General features: G+C 47.4%; 1 protein-coding gene across 1 annotated transcript; it reads right to left on the bottom strand.

Moving 5' to 3' along the window:
* Nucleotides 1–588: 588 nt before the first annotated feature.
* c1qtnf4 (C1q and TNF related 4) lies at nucleotides 589–17236 on the bottom strand. Its single transcript, XM_037452720.2, has 3 exons — nucleotides 17120–17236; nucleotides 2841–3202; nucleotides 589–2297 (listed from the first exon to the last, which is right to left on the bottom strand). The coding sequence occupies exons 2-3, from the start codon at nucleotides 3195–3197 to the stop codon at nucleotides 1575–1577; spliced, it is 1080 nt and encodes a 359-aa protein (XP_037308617.1). The 5' UTR covers nucleotides 3198–3202; nucleotides 17120–17236; the 3' UTR covers nucleotides 589–1574.

Raw genomic sequence — 17236 nt, forward strand, 5'->3', positions numbered from 1 at the left:
TCTATGGGAGCAGAGGAGTCGCCCCCTGCTGGTCACTACACAGAAGTAGAGTCATTTCCTCATAGACGTCTATGGGAGCAGAGGAGTCGCCCCCTGCTGGTCACTACACAGAAGTAGAGTCATTTCCTCATAGACGTCTATGGGAGCAGAGGAGTCGCCCCCTGCTGGTCACTACACAGAATGCAGCTTTTAACTGCTCAGTGATTTAATGCACATCCTGGCCATGGATCCACATCACACACACCCAACAGGTGCATGCTGGGTAGTGCTACCCTGCTGGTGGCTCTTCGATGTGGCCTTCAAACTCACTGAGGAACTGATCTTCCAGTGAAGGGACTCGTTCCTGCTGGTTGTGCACTGGTGAGTAAAACTGTATGTGTGTGTGTGTTTGGACATCTCCTGCGTTTCATTTGAATGCGAGTGTGTTGCTTGCTTGATGAATGCTGCGTTGGGGTTGTTTTATTCTGCTGTTGATTCTCATGCAGCAGATGGTGCTGCAGCACAAGATATAAAATGAAGATTCTCTTCCTTTAAATACCTGCAGGTTTCATCTTTAGTTCACATCATGGATGCAAAAAGACTTCAGGCTGTACTTTCATTCATTTTTTAATTTTGTTAAACATTTCCATTTAAGCATTCATCACATGAAAGAAATACTCAAACACCTGGGGCAAAATCTTTTTTGTTTTTATATTTATTTTTTTATATATATTTTTTTCCATCATGGTTGTATTTGTAATTTTTGGAACACATAATTCCCCAATTATATGCGCGTTGTTTTACTCTGTTTTGCCCCAGGTTTGCTGGACGTAGTTTGTAATACAAGAAAAGAAAGAAGCACAGAGCAGAAACATCCAACACACCGTCAGTTACTGTACAAGCGTAATCAACACACATTTAACAGTGTAACGCGGGTTTTTCTTCTGTTACAATCATGCATCACACAAGTGCTTCGGATGAGTAACGCTCAAGTCGCTTCACGCGCCTCAACGTCTGATCGCAGAAGCAGAGAGGAGGAGTCCGGCGTCGTTCACATCAGCAACGCGGCGGCGGCCATTTTTCTTTTCTTTTTCTTTTACATCATGGCGGAACTAGGACGAGCTACCTCGCTAACTAGCCTGCTACCCGCCTCTGTCCTGTGGGCCTGATCCGCAGAGTAACCGCCGAGCGCTGTGATGAAAAAATACACATCCCATCGTCCCCCCAAAAAAAACAAACGCTCCTCAGAAAGAAGGATGATATCAAATGGCTCCAAACGACTGAAACAGAAGTTTAACTGTAACATAAAAAAAGTGTCTCTTCACGCGGCGCCTCCCCAACGGAGAGAGAGCGGTTTCACAGAGTCCAGGTTCACCACCAGGGGAAGGGCGCCATGGTCCCGATGGGGGGGGGGGGGTTACACCGACATGCATATTACAGGGGCCCCGGGAGAAGGGCCCCCCCCCCCGAGTGGTCACCACCTGAAGACATGAATTAAACTGCTACTGGAGTCAGAACGCCGCGTGCGACAAAGTCATCCATTCATTCCGAGGTCCCGCTCACAGTCCCTGCCCCCCCCCCCCCCGGGCCGGCAGCTAGGGCTTCTTGTCTGCGCGGGACTGGCTGGTGCTGGTGGAGTTGGGGGAGTCCGGGTAGACCAGGAAGCCGGTGAAGGTGATGTACTTGGCGTGGTTGCTGTACGCCCCGAAGCCGTCCCTCTGGTGGGAGTAGAGCCACACGGTGTCCCCCGCCCTCAGCGCCAGCATCAGGCTCTGGCTCTGCAGCGCCTTCTCGCCCTGGCTGTCGTCGTAGATCATGGCCTGCACCTCCAGGTGGTTCTTCATCAGCTTCACGGACAGCGTCTTCTGCGGCAGCTTGCCCACGTTGAAGGAGAAGTAGTAGGCGCCGGCCACGCGGCAGGTGAACAGCCCCTCCGTCACGTTGAAGTCGCCGCCGATGTTGACGAAGGCGGCGTCGAAGCCGACGGGGCGGTGCTGCGGCAGGCCGGCCTGGTTGACCCCCACGATGCTCTGGGTGCGCCCCACAGAGAAGGCGGATCTCTGCTCGTCCTCCTCGTCCTCTTCCTCCTCCTCGTCCTCCTCGTCCTCTGCCTCCCTCGCCTGCTGACGGGGCTGCTGCGGGTGGGGGTCGGCGTGGTGGTGCGTCTGGAAGCCGTAGGTGTCCGGGTAGACCAGGTAGCCGTTGAAGGTGGTGTAGTGGCCGGTGTTGCTGTAGAGGGCGTAGCGAGGGTCGCCGTGGAGACGCAGCCACACGGTGTCGCCGAACTCCAGCTGCAGCATGACGCTCTGGCTCTGCACCTGAGGGCGGAGGAGAGGGTTCACATCCACACGCCAGGCGTAGCCCCGGCGCCCGCTCGGCATTCTGGGGGATTCTGGTTGGTAATCTGCTCTGTTGGGCTTTGATCCCCCCCCCCCCAAAAAAAATAAAAGACCTTACGAGGAGGGAAAACATCCTGTTTCCTCATTTCACCCGTTTGACCCCTGGGGTCATTGCAGGGTTTGTTTTTACATTTAGATTCTCACAGCAGGAGAAAGTATGTTTCTATGGAAACAATCACTAATTGATGTATTGTCTGTCGTTACAACAGTCGTGATGCCGTGAATCAAGAGTTGAATTTCTTTGATAATTTCTTTTATGAAAATTGGACATTTTCATTTTCTGGCCACATGCTTTTTTTATTGGAGGGGGGGGTTAAACATTTAGAGAAATAAATTTTTTTGGAAGCTGCCCCCGGGCCCGGAGCGTCACTTAGCTTAACTTAGCCTAGCCTAGCCTAGCCTAGCCTAGCCTAGCCTAGCTTAGCACGTGGACTGGGCGCGGCGCGGGAAACGGATACCCACCTTCCTCTCCTCGCCGGCGTTCTCCTCGTACACGATGGCCTGCACCTCGTTCCGGTTCTTCATCAGCATGACGGACAGGTCCTTGTGGGGGAACTTGCCCACCGTGAAGGAGAAGTAGTACGCGCCCGCCACGCGGCAGCGGAACATCCCGGCTTTGGGGTCGAAGTCCCCGCCGATGTTGACGTAGACGGCGTCGAAGGTCACGGTCATCTTGGGCCCGCCCTCCATGCTGTTGGTGCGCGCCACCGAGAAGGCCGAGCGCAGCTCGGCGTCCTCCGACAGGCGGGCCAGTCCCAGCGCGCGGGGGGCGTGGCCCAGGCACAGCAGGCCAATCAGAGCGATCGCCGGGAGCAGCATGGCGTCTGCAGGACAAAAGCGTTTTGTTAATGTCTCATCAAATTAGAGCTCTTGGGTTGATGAAAACATGAATCATTGATTCAACAGCTTGGCTTGTGTTTGATGCTTTCACACTGTGTGTCTTTCATTAGCAGAGACCGTCTCATTGTCCTCCTCTGATGTAGGAAGACAACACCCTGCCTCCATGTTTATCCATGTTTATTTTGAGCCTTTTCCCAGTGGTCCTTCTGTATTGATTATTGAGTGGATTCCATGAACCTTTCAGAACATCCTTGCTGCCACATCCACTTAAAGACGCCATAGAAGAGAAGCGCTGTGATAAATTAAACTGTTTAATGCTCAAATGTTCAATTAATGACTTAATAAACTACAGAGAATGCAGCTTAAAGCTGTGAGATGCTTCCTATATTGTTGTGTGTTTGCACAGTAGCGATGCATCACTACCAAAGCCTCGCAGTTATTTACTCTTGGAGCCAAATGTTCTGTTCTGTGTGTTTTATTCTAAATCGACCTCTTTTTAATTGGAAAGTGATTCCAGTGCTTAATTGTACTTAATGCACGAGGCCCAGCTGAGTGTTTTTTAGTGTGTGGCTCTGCATCAGGAGCCGAGGACGCTGCAGACATCCCAAACACCACAAAGAGTGTGTGTTCGGCAGCTTTAACTCGTCGTGTTTGAACAGCAATGAAAGAAAGGATCTGACAATCTCTCCTGTAATGAGCACCCATGGGAGCAAGGCACATTTACCCACTACCTACTTACATGCATCATTATTTAATAACACAGTATTATTATGCTTGTTAAATAATTATAATTGTAGATACCTATTAATAAAAATTAACAAAATAATAGTAATTATTAGAGTAATAATATCATTATATCATTCTGACAATAACATCAGCATTACTAGAGTGAAAATGCTGTAATAATAAATGAAGTTATTTTAGTTTAAATGGGTCACATTGTGTTTCACTCAGCGGTTTGTTCTGTTCAATCTGCTCCTGAGAGAAGTTTCCAAAGAACACAGACACCGTCCGTCCTCCTGTCCTCGTATAATGTCCTCTGTCTTCATGTCCTAAAGCACTACGACGTTTAGTGTCCTGAAAAAGACACGTGTAAATGTGCCGTCATGGTGAAGGACGCGGCGGCGGCCTCGCTGACCCCGATGGCGTCGGGAGAGCGAGGCGCAGCGATCACTGTGGACGGGTGGCCCCCCCGCGGTGCTGCTGATTGAGGCCTGCAGCGTGGGGAGGCTGGTGTGTGTGTGTGTGTGTGACACATGAAGTGAAGGGTGGAGGTCTGCTGCAATGCCTGCTGGGAAAAACCCCACCCTGCAGGATGTCAGCTGTGTTCAGAGCACGATTGCAGGATTGTGTCTTTTCATCCTTTTCGACGTATTCAGATCCGTTTCCTTTCAGTGGAGATCTTCTTGTTGAGAACATGCACCGTAGATGAGAGGTACGTGTTATGGAGACGTAGTCGCCGTAACACCACTCATTAGTTTGGGGAGTTCAGTTTTCAAGCCTCAAATTTGCTGTCGCCATTTTGGATTTTGGTCATCACCAACTTTGTATCTCAACTTTGCATCTGGACTGAGGGGGAGGAGGTAGAGATGGGGATTGAGGTACTGATAGAGACCTGTCAATCAGCATGAAGCCCCGCCCTAAAGCCTCCCTTGCTTTATGGTCTGTTTGACTCTAAATGGACCATCATTCACTAAATGAACATCATGCTGCATTGAAGAAGACTAGAGACTAGAGAGTCATTTCCTCATAGACGTCTATGGGAGCAGAGGAGTCGCCCCCTGCTGGTCACTACACAGAAGTAGAGTCATTTCCTCATAGACGTCTATAGGAGCAGAGGAGTCGCCCCCTGCTGGTCACTACACAGAAGTAGAGTCATTTCCTCATAGACGTCTATGGGAGCAGAGGAGTCGCCCCCTGCTGGTCACTACACAGAAGTAGAGTCATTTCCTCATAGACGTCTATGGGAGCAGAGGAGTCGCCCCCTGCTGGTCGCTACACACAAGTAGAGGCATTTCCTCATAGACGTCTATGGGAGCAGAGGAGTCGCCCCCTGCTGGTCGCTACACACAAGTAGAGGCATTTCCTCATAGACGTCTATGGGAGCAGAGGAGTCGCCCCCTGCTGGTCGCTACACACAAGTAGAGGCATTTCCTCATAGACGTCTATGGGAGCAGAGGAGTCGCCCCCTGCTGGTCACTACACAGAAGTAGAGTCATTTCCTCATAGACGTCTATGGGAGCAGAGGAGTCGCCCCCTGCTGGTCACTTTCATCTCACTCATCAGAACTGGAGATGGCTGCCTGGTGGTAATGGCTGCTGAACCCCCCCCCCCCCCTTCCCCCCTCCTCCTCTGCATCGTGCAACATTCTCCACGACTCTGATATCCGGCAGCGCAGGCTTAAAGGGTCGATGTGTGTGTGTGTGTGTTGGCTGAACCCCCCCCCCCCCCCCCCCTTCGTCGTCAAAAGGTCGGCCTCGATACCAGCCTCATTTTCAGATTGACCTTCATGCATTTTTCAAAGTACACCAGGTTTGTGAAGAGAAACCTTGAAGCTCCATCATTTACTTTACACATCCCAGCCTGTGGTTGACAGAACCTCTTCAACCATCGTCACCTATCGGGTCACAGATGAACCTGTGCTGGACGCTGTGTCCCCCTGAGTGACGTCGAAAAATAGAGGAAGGGGAGGGGCGGGTCAATAACTGATGATTGAGAGGGTTGAAGCGGAAGAGGAAGCTGAGGAAAGAGAGGAAGACGATGCGGACGGAGAAAAATGGCGCAAAAACAATAAATCTAGCAGGGAGTGGAAAGAAGTGTGAATGTGTGGGATGTCGTTGGGCTGCGTTGTGTTACTTTGGAGTGGATGTACAGTAAAAGTGTGTGTGTGTGTGTGTGTGTGTGTGTGTGTGTGTGTGTGTGTGTGTGTGTGTGTGGCCTAAATATGTTGTTTGAGTGGGAGGTGATGTGTGTGGGTTGCTTTTGGAGGAAAAATGTGTGTGTGTGTGTGTTTATGCCAAATAAAAGTCTATTATGGAGCGATTTCAAGAGTTGTGTGTGTCCTACATAACGTTGGAGAGAGTCTGTAGAGTAAAAACAAAATGTCCTTAAAGAGGACGAGTGGAACCTCCCCGATGTCCTCGTCTTTAGACCACGTTTCTCCTCAAACATCATGAAGGATCACATGTTAAATGTCCTCGTCTTTAGACCACGTTACTCCTCAAACATCATGAAGGATCACATGTTAAATGTCTTCGTCTTTAGACAACGTTACTCCTCAAACATCATGAAGGATCACATGTTAAATGTCCTCGTCTTTAGACAACGTTACTCCTCAAACATCATGAAGGATCACATGTTAAATGTCTTCGTCTTTAGACCACGTTACTCCTCAAACATCATGAAGGATCACATGTTAAATGTCCTCGTCTTTAGACCATGTTACTCCTCAAACATCATGAAGGATCACATGTTAAATGTCCTCGTCTTTAGACCACGTTACTCCTCAAACATCATGAAGGATCACATGTTAAATGTCCTCGTCTTTGGACCACGTTACTCCTCAAACATCATGAAGGATCACATGTTAAATGTCCTCGTCTTTAGACAACGTTTCTCCTCAAACATCATGAAGGATCACATGTTAAATGTCCTCGTCTTTAGACCACGTTACTCCTCAAACATCATGAAGGATCACATGTTAAATGTCTTCGTCTTTAGACCACGTTACTCCTCAAACATCATGAAGGATCACATGTTAAATGTCCTCGTCTTTAGACAACGTTACTCCTCAAACATCATGAAGGATCACATGTTAAATGTCTTCGTCTTTAGACAACGTTACTCCTCAAACATCATGAAGGATCACATGTTAAATGTCCTCGTCTTTAGACCATGTTTCTCCTCAAACATCATTAAGGATCACATGTTAAATGTCCTCGTCTTTAGACAACGTTACTCCTCAAACATCATGAAGGATCACATGTTAAATGTCCTCGTCTTTAGACCATGTTACTCCTCAAACATCATGAAGGATCACATGTTAAATGTCCTCGTCTTTAGACCACGTTACTCCTCAAACATCATGAAGGATCACCTGTTAAATGTCCTCGTCTTTAGACCACGTTTCTCCTCAAACATCATGAAGGATCACATGTTAAATGTCCTCGTCTTTAGACCACGTTACTCCTCAAACATCATGAAGGATCACATGTTAAATGTCCTCGTCTTTAGACAACGTTACTCCTCAAACATCATGAAGGATCACATGTTAAATGTCTTCGTCTTTAGACAACGTTACTCCTCAAACATCATGAAGGATCACATGTTAAATGTCCTCGTCTTTAGACAACGTTACTCCTCAAACATCATGAAGGATCACATGTTAAATGTCTTCGTCTTTAGACCACGTTACTCCTCAAACATCATGAAGGATCACATGTTAAATGTCCTCGTCTTTAGACCATGTTACTCCTCAAACATCATGAAGGATCACATGTTAAATGTCCTCGTCTTTAGACCACGTTACTCCTCAAACATCATGAAGGATCACATGTTAAATGTCCTCGTCTTTAGACCATGTTACTCCTCAAACATCATGAAGGATCACATGTTAAATGTCCTCGTCTTTAGACCACGTTTCTCCTCAAACATCATGAAGGATCACATGTTAAATGTCCTCGTCTTTGGACCACGTTACTCCTCAAACATCATGAAGGATCACATGTTAAATGTCCTCGTCTTTAGACAACGTTTCTCCTCAAACATCATGAAGGATCACATGTTAAATGTCCTCGTCTTTAGACCACGTTACTCCTCAAACATCATGAAGGATCACATGTTAAATGTCTTCGTCTTTAGACCACGTTACTCCTCAAACATCATGAAGGATCACATGTTAAATGTCCTCGTCTTTAGACAACGTTACTCCTCAAACATCATGAAGGATCACATGTTAAATGTCTTCGTCTTTAGACAACGTTACTCCTCAAACATCATGAAGGATCACATGTTAAATGTCCTCGTCTTTAGACCATGTTTCTCCTCAAACATCATTAAGGATCACATGTTAAATGTCCTCGTCTTTAGACAACGTTACTCCTCAAACATCATGAAGGATCACATGTTAAATGTCCTCGTCTTTAGACCATGTTACTCCTCAAACATCATGAAGGATCACATGTTAAATGTCCTCGTCTTTAGACCACGTTACTCCTCAAACATCATGAAGGATCACCTGTTAAATGTCCTCGTCTTTAGACCACGTTTCTCCTCAAACATCATGAAGGATCACATGTTAAATGTCCTCGTCTTTGGACCACGTTACTCCTCAAACATCATGAAGGATCACATGTTAAATGTCCTCGTCTTTAGACAACGTTACTCCTCAAACATCATGAAGGATCACATGTTAAATGTCTTCGTCTTTAGACAACGTTACTCCTCAAACATCATGAAGGATCACATGTTAAATGTCCTCGTCTTTAGACCACGTTTCTCCTCAAACATCATGAAGGATCACATGTTAAATGTCCTCGTCTTTAGACAACGTTTCTCCTCAAACATCATGAAGGATCACATGTTAAATGTCCTCGTCTTTAGACCATGTTACTCCTCAAACATCATGAAGGATCACATGTTAAATGTCCTCGTCTTTAGACCACGTTACTCCTCAAACATCATGAAGGATCACATGTTAAATGTCTTCGTCTTTAGACCACGTTACTCCTCAAACATCATGAAGGATCACATGTTAAATGTCTTCGTCTTTAGACCACGTTACTCCTCAAACATCATGAAGGATCACATGTTAAATGTCCTCGTCTTTAGACCACGTTACTCCTCAAACATCATGAAGGATCACATGTTAAATGTCCTCGTCTTTAGACCACGTTTCTCCTCAAACATCATGAAGGATCACATGTTAAATGTCCTCGTCTTTAGACCATGTTACTCCTCAAACATCATGAAGGATCACATGTTAAATGTCCTCGTCTTTAGACCACGTTTCTCCTCAAACATCATGAAGGATCACGTGTTAAATGTCTTCGTCTTTGGACCACGTTACTCCTCAAACATCATGAAGGATCACATGTTAAATGTCTTCGTCTTTAGACCACGTTACTCCTCAAACATCATGAAGGATCACATGTTAAATGTCTTCGTCTTTAGACCACGTTACTCCTCAAACATCATGAAGGATCACATGTTAAATGTCTTCGTCTTTAGACCACGTTTCTCCTCAAACATCATGAAGGATCACCTGTTAAATGTCCTCGTCTTTAGACCACGTTTCTCCTCAAACATCATGAAGGATCACATGTTAAATGTCTTCGTCTTTAGACCACGTTACTCCTCAAACATCATGAAGGATCACATGTTAAATGTCTTCGTCTTTAGACCACGTTTCTCCTCAAACCTCATGAAGGATCACATGTTAAATGTCTTCGTCTTTAGACCACGTTACTCCTCAAACATCATGAAGAATCACATGTTAAATGTCCTCGTCTTTAGACCATGTTTCTCCTCAAACACCATGAAGGATCACATGTATTAACATTATCACACATGTGATCAACGTGTGTCTCCAGGTGTTCACATCAGAGAAGTTAACGTGGAACCAGGATTGTAGTCCCCTCTCGTCCCTCCTGTTGGTTTGTAATTGATCGGCGGTGTTAAAGCTCTTTACACTTCTATTAATTACTTAATTACTTCTGCTCTCAACCTTTTATTGGAAATGAAGCTCATTTAACTCCTAAAATATTACGCTCTTCACTGTTTGTATCATAAGCTCTTTGTTTGAGCAGAGATACAATCGGTTCTCTGGAGTGGCTGCTTCACTATCGGTGAGGCGAGCTTGTTATCCCCCCCCTCCTCAACCCCCCGCCCTCCTCACCCCCCACCCCTCCTCCCCCTCCTTCCACCTCCCCCTCTCATCAGATCAAAGCCACACAGAGAGAAGCATTGTTCTGTTGTGCAGGCGAACACGATGTATGAAGCCCAAAAAACAACAATCACGACACATATGCATTAGAGCACGTGCACACACACACACACACACATTCACACACACACACACACATTCACACACATTCACACACACATTCACACACACATTCACACACACAGTCACACACACAGTCACACACACAGTCACACACACACACACATTTTATTTGAGAATACGGTTGTGTCCCGTGTCTCTGCAGCAGGGGACAGTTAGCGTAGCTTAGCACGGATTCGACCCCCAACACCAACATTCTGTGTCTTTGTATCTTGGCTCATGTGTTGATTACTTCTGAATCACATGAGGGACCCGAGCCTCGTCAGGTCCTACTCGGGGCCACGTGCTGTGAGCACTTGGATCCGTGGACAACATCCTGGTACTTTTGCATTGTATTTTTGGATGCTTTGCATTGTGGGTCTTTTGCAGAAACTAAACCCTCGTCTACACATTCCATCCTCAGCCTGCAAATCTAGATTTTAGACACATATTAAAAATTACTCGCTATGCATGAACTTAGGATTCATTTATATTCACTGATTATTGATAGTTGAAACTTGTTGTTTTTTTCACCTCAAGCTCCACGAGCAGGAGATTTATAGTCAATCCTCTCATCTCACCAGAGGCGAAATGGCTCTGTGAGCCTCTTTATTCCATTGAAGTTCATAACTAGGCTGTGAAATATTGTCATTATAATCTTTAGTTAAGAATCCAACCCCTTTTAGTCCGACATGCCAATCATCAAACACCATTTGTGTCCGCGTCGAGGCAACAAAAGGATGAAACGTCTTTAGCTTCCTGCGCTCAGACAAAACGTCCTTTGTGGAGCTCAGAGCCCCATCTCCCAACAACAGGAGGGGGGGGCTCCTTCTCTCCCTCTGCCATTGAATGTGAATATCTGCGTCCACGGAACCATCGTCTCCTCTGTCCCTTTGTCTCCAGCGGCTCGGCCTCCTCGTTGCGTCTCGCCATCGACTCGTCCCCCTCGTTGTGTCCCGCCATCGACTCGTCCCCCTCGTTGCGTCCCGCCGTCGACTCGTCCTCCTCGTTGCGTCCCGCCGTCGACTAGTCCCCCTCGTTGCGTCCCGCCGTCGACTCGTCCTCCTCGTTGCGTCCCGCCGTCGACTAGTCCCCCTCGTTGCGTCCCGCCGTCGACTCGGGGCGTCTCGTAGTTCACTTCCTTCCATCATCAGATGGAAATAAACGGGACTCCAAAGGGAAGATGACGTTCGATGTCCCAAGCTACAAGACCCTCGAATGTAAACGAACGTCATCACTTTGAGCACAAAGTCACTGTTTCATGTCTGATCCGATGTTCAGAGGGACAGAACCAAAGACCACACTCCCCTGCACGACCCCCCGTGAGCCGTGTGGTCAGCAGGTTTTTGTGTGACCTTGATTCATACTGCACATTTACACTAAAGAGATCACAGTGTGGGTGGAACTATCGCACAGGGTGGTGCTGCTGAAGCTTCAAACCGTGATGCTCACGTTGGGTCTTATTTTCATCGTCTTTAAACTAATGGAAGTGACCACATTTAGAATCCCAGCTGATTTGTACCCGTCTTTGGCAGCGGCCTGTCAATCACAGTAAGCCCCGCCCCCTAACGCATCCCCTGCTTCATGGCCTGTTTGACTCTACATGGAAACTAGATTGAGACCATGAATCAATCATAAGTCATTTTCTCATAGACCTCTGTAGGACCAGAGGAGTCGCCCCCTGGTGGTCAGGAGAGAAAATGCAGCTTTAAGACATGGGCAGGACTGGAGGTTGCTGCCTGCATCGTCACTTAAATCGTCATCATTTCCTTCAAGTTGAGTATGAGAGTTGACATATATGTGGGACACACACACAGAAGATGCACAACCCCACTGGTGCATTCCAGAAGCTTTCCACATCCATCGAAAAGAATCCAAATATGTGTTAGCTGTTTCTCTCAGGAGGATCTGACTGATTCAGACTTGAGAATCCTCCCAGGGAGGATTTAGAAAAAGCACAAAAGCACCTTTGTCTCTCCCGTCCTCCAATGAGTTTAACACAAGCATGGAGAAAAGAATCAAACGCACATCTGCCTGCAGATGAAGGTCTATTCTGTGTGACTGGCCCCAGGAGGGCGTCTACCTGCCGGGAGGGCGAGGCTTCTGAGGAAGGGAAGATATAAAGGTTCACACGTGGTAACATCCACTTCACCAAAGGGTTGGTGAGGTGTCTGAATGTCTTTCATCATCGCAAAGGCTTTTCTCTTCATGCTATTGTTTTGCATGTGAGTAGTTGAAATGTTTTTACATAGAACACAAGATTCAACCCAGAACCAAAAAGGGTCATTTTTAACCTTGAAAAAAGCAGCGAGGACCCGATCCACTGCTTCCTTTCTCGCTTTTCAAAATAAGAGCCCTAACAGTGAAAGCCAGGCGGCAAACTCTAGTTCTGAAGTGACAAAAATGGTCATAAACCATAAGCCTGCATTCTGTCTAGTGACCACTAGGGGCGACTCCTCTGGGCCTATAGAAGTCTATGAGAAAATATGTTCCCAAACCAATGGGTGACGTCTTCACGATTCCGTCCACCTCCAAACTTTTACTAAGCATTTTACTGACCGACAGGATCCTGGTGGTCGGTCCTCTTCCAGCATGAATCTATTCATGTGTTCATTCAATAACTTTCCACTCAACTAGTGCTGCAATTGTTAAGATGCAAAACACTGTCGGTATTTTTCCTTTCCAATTGTAATTCTCTTTTCTCGTATTGTCTTCATAGGCCCACAGGAGAGGATTCTGGGCAGGAGAAGTGACAGCAGGCCTGAACCAAAATACCTTTTGTTGCCTGCTTTATATTTATAAATTCCCTTCTCACTGCCTTTGGGTTTTTCTAAAGATCGACAAAAGAAAACGCCGTCCGGAACCCAGTAGAAATATCTGTTTCAAAGCGCGGCGCTGTGTTTTGCACGTCGATGCAGCGCAGCGCTCCCGACCACACCAGGAAATCCAGACGCCATTAGGCCCCTTCGCCAGGCAGCACCAGCGGGTCCCTGGCAGCCTTCAAAAGCCGTGCGCTCATCCGTAACCTGAGTTATTTCCGAATAAAATCCAGACCCGAGCTGGCGGATCGGATGTATGCGTATGCTGACACACACACACACACACACACACACACACACACACACACACACACACACACACACACACACACACACACACACACACTCATTGAGCTTCTGAAATTTGAGGTTCTGCAGAAAGCGATGCTGAGCAACAAAAGAAGCTGCCAAGTTCATCAGGGAAATGGAGGAAGCGAGTTGACGGCTCCTCTTTTTCTACTTTAACTGACAAAAGCATTTTGTTGCTTTTAATTCTGTTTCTTTCGGGGAGGAGTAACAACAAGAAGCATTAATACCCTTATAAACATTTATGAGCTCACTGATTTACATCCAGACCTCCGAGCTGCAAACATCCCAAACTTAATCTGAAAGACTCATATTTAAATCGGATATTGAGGAAGCAACAAAACAACATTGAAATACTTACACAAAGTAATATTATACTGTCAGAATTCTTATATTGGAGAAATATGTGTGAGGGAAGGTGAGGCGATGCTGCAGCTCTCCACCATCAGTTCCTCTGAAACAAACACCCTCTAATCCTCTCTTTGCTGGATCTTCTCTCCATTCCCTCTTCCGGCTTTGTGACACCACCCATCCTCCTCCTCCTCCTTCTCCTCCTCCTCCTCCTTCTCCTCCTCCTCCCTTTAGAAGTGCAGTAAGGATAAAAAAGCAGGAGATGCTACAAGCTGGCGATCTGGTCACTTGGGACCAGATATCAAAGTGTGTCGGGTGGAGGTGAAGGGGAGGGGGGGCGGGGGTTGTCTGACGGTGCAGTGACAGACTCTTGATGCTGCTGCTCTCCTCCTCCTCCTCCTCCTCCTCCCTCTTCATCCTCAGCACTTGTCACCGGGCTGTCCGCTGCCCGCTCAGCTGTGCAGACCTGGACGGGTGGTAACCTGGACGGGTGGAGGCCGGAGTGAAAGGAATAGAAGCGATACGGAACAGGCAGAACGAGACTCTGAGGCGTGAGCCTGAAGACGTGGTCTTCCAGAGTTCAGAGGAAACCTCCAGCAGAAGGAGACTCGAGGAGAGTCCAGAAGAGGGACACTTGAGTTACACACCAGTCAAACCGAATCAGAGATCTTCTCTCGTTCTGCTTCAGATGGTTGAGATCTTTTCCAACGCAGCGGGACGAGTTCCATTGATCCAAAACATCCGCTATTTAAACACTGCTACTCAACAAGGAGTAATCCTTCAGAGACAGACGTACCTCATTATGGTTAATCCCTTGAGGGCTTAATCTGAAACATAACATAATCTGGTTGTATACATGAACAAACAAATGATGAATGAGGGCATCGAATCACTTTGGAGCAACTTTTGAGCTAAAATGCTGATATCAGCATGCTATTAGCAACTAACTGATGTTTGGATGGTTTAACTTCACCATCTCACAGGCCTCCAGTTCTTTAAAGTGGATTCATTCTGCTCCCATAGACGTCTATGAGGAAATGACTCTACTTCTGTGTAGTGACCAACAGGGGGCGACTCCTCTGCTCCCATAGACGTCTATGAGGAAATGACTCTACTTCTGTGTAGTGACCAGCAGGGGGCGACTCCTCTGCTCCCATAGACGTCTATGAGGAAATGACTCTACTTCTGTGTAGTGACAAGCAGGGGGCGACTCCTCTGCTCCCATAGACGTCTATGAGGAAATGACTCTACTTCTCTCTTGATTTATTCCCTCAGTAAACATTGTAAACATGAGTTTATGGTCTCAGTCTCTAGTTTCAAGTCTTCTTCAATGCAGCATGATGTTCATTTAGTGAATGATGGTCCATTTAGAGTCAAACAGACCATAAAGCAGGGGGTGTTTTAGGGCGGGGCCTAACGCTGATTGACAGGTCCCTGCTGCTAAAAGAGACATCTCTAAGCCTGAATATGTTCACTTCTCACACCTTTCCCGACTCAAATTCCTCACTCTTTTGTTCATTTTTATTATTGAACGCTGTTGCACTTCCTCTTCAGCTTAAAAGCATCTGAGGGCGTTGAGGCATGAAAACACACAGAACCCCTGAAGCACTTTCTCTCTCTCTCTTTCTCTCTCTCTTTCCAGCTGAAGTGCAGGTGACGTTTTGGCTCTTCCAGGTATAAACTGCAGCGATCTCAACGGGTTCTATTTGTCGCTCCCATTAAAGCCACCGGCCATGAAGGGCACCACCCCCCCGTCTCGTCCCCCACCAACTCTTCCGCAGCCCGACGGAGAGTTCTTCGGGACAGAGAATCACGTTGTGAGTATTCTTTTGGCAAAGCACTTTAAAAAGGGGACGTCCATCTCAGAGGCCGAACAGAGGAGGTCGTCCGTGTGATTGGTCGCTCCAGCCCCCTGCCCCCCCCCCCCCGGGGGGGCCTACTTACTGTGGACCTGCAGTGCGTCTGGAACTGAACGAACCGGGCTGAGACCCGTTTAGGATCCACAGCAGAAACCTCATGCTCTGCTCCCATCACGGCACACTTTCACATTTCATTAAATGAGCTAATTAGTCTTTATCTCTAGAAGTCAGGGCTCCTCAGTGCAAACTGTGGGAGAAAATATCTAAAAATACCTGCAGCATGAAAACAGACAAACTCTTCAGTGTCACGTTAAAGCAACACCAGAGAAACATCTCAACAACTTGATTAAATGATATGGACAAGGACAAAGAATAAAGCCTACGTGTGGTGCTCAATACGTGAGTCTGTCTTTGATGAGACGGTTTGTTTTCCTTTTTCTTTTCAGCATTATATTAAAATGACAGTAATTTTTGTCGCATTCTCCCGATCAGGGAGACATAAGAAGAGTCGTATTCACTGTGACTCCACCACAAAGAGCACGATGTTCATTTAGTGAATGATGGTCCATTTAGAGTCCATAGAGCAGGGGATGCTCTGGGGCGGGGCTTACTGTGATTGACAGACACCGTCTCATTCCAAATATGGCTACTTGTGTTCACCTGCACAAAGGTTTGGCAACGGCTGAAGTCCAAAGACCACGTCCGCCTCTCACGTCCAGCCTGAGCCCCCCCCCCCCCCCCCAACTCAGCATCCCACAGGGAGCAGCTTCCTCCTCCTCGGGTCTGCTCCAGCGGGGCAGCAGCTGCTCAATGCAGCCGTAAGTAACACAAGCATATGCACCCCCCCCCCCCGCCCCCCCCTCAACAAATATGTAATCTGCACACACCCGGAGCCAGAGGCGGAATCTGTTGCCTCGCAGCAGCAGATGTGGATGCAACTGCAGACAAGAAAAAGGAGTCGACCTCCTCAGCGTGAGGAGAGCCATCTGAAGGATGAGCGAGATCTCCTCACCTCAGGGAGGGAGGGGGTTGGGGGGGGGGGGGGGTGTCCGGCATCTCTGCCGCAGATAATGAAAGATAAATAAACCAAAGGATATCCGTTGCATGCACACTCCAATACCTACTGTGGCAGGAGATGTGTGTGTGTTTCTCCCTCTGAAGTATTGCTGTTGCTGCAGATAAATAATTCACGCTGTTCAGAGGCAGAACGACTGCTGAACGCACACACACACACACACACACACACACACACACACACACACACTTTGTGTGGAAAATAACATTCTTGCATTGCGCTCATTCTGGATTCTTTGGCATGCTGGTGCACACTCACAACTTCAGTTCATCGCTGTCACCTTCACACCTGGATGTCATGCACACACACACACACACACACACACACACACACACACACACACACACACACACACACACACACACAGACACACACACACAGTAAATAAAATGAAATGAAATAAAAAGGACTTCCAGTTAGACGAAGACGAAGAGGAAGCGTTGTCTCACCTGTATGTGTGCGTGTGTTCGCTAGCGTCTGTCCTGGTTGTGTGATGAGCTGAAACTTCTGTCACTCTCTCTCCACCTCCCCTCCCTCCCTCCTTACTCTCTCTCCACCTCCCCTCC

Source organism: Pungitius pungitius, chromosome 4 (genome assembly GCF_949316345.1).
Source record: "Pungitius pungitius chromosome 4, fPunPun2.1, whole genome shotgun sequence".
Classification (NCBI taxonomy): domain Eukaryota; kingdom Metazoa; phylum Chordata; class Actinopteri; order Perciformes; family Gasterosteidae; genus Pungitius; species Pungitius pungitius.

Excerpts from the sequence above, each read along its gene's own strand:
- c1qtnf4 (XM_037452720.2), bottom strand. The coding sequence starts at position 3,197 with ATGCTGCTCCCGGCGATCGCTCTGATTGGCCTGCTGTGCCTGGGCCAC. Across the intron at positions 2,298-2,840 it reads ACGCCGGCGAGGAGAGGAAG|GTGCAGAGCCAGAGCGTCAT; the intron begins GTGGGTATCCGT and ends CTCCGCCCTCAG.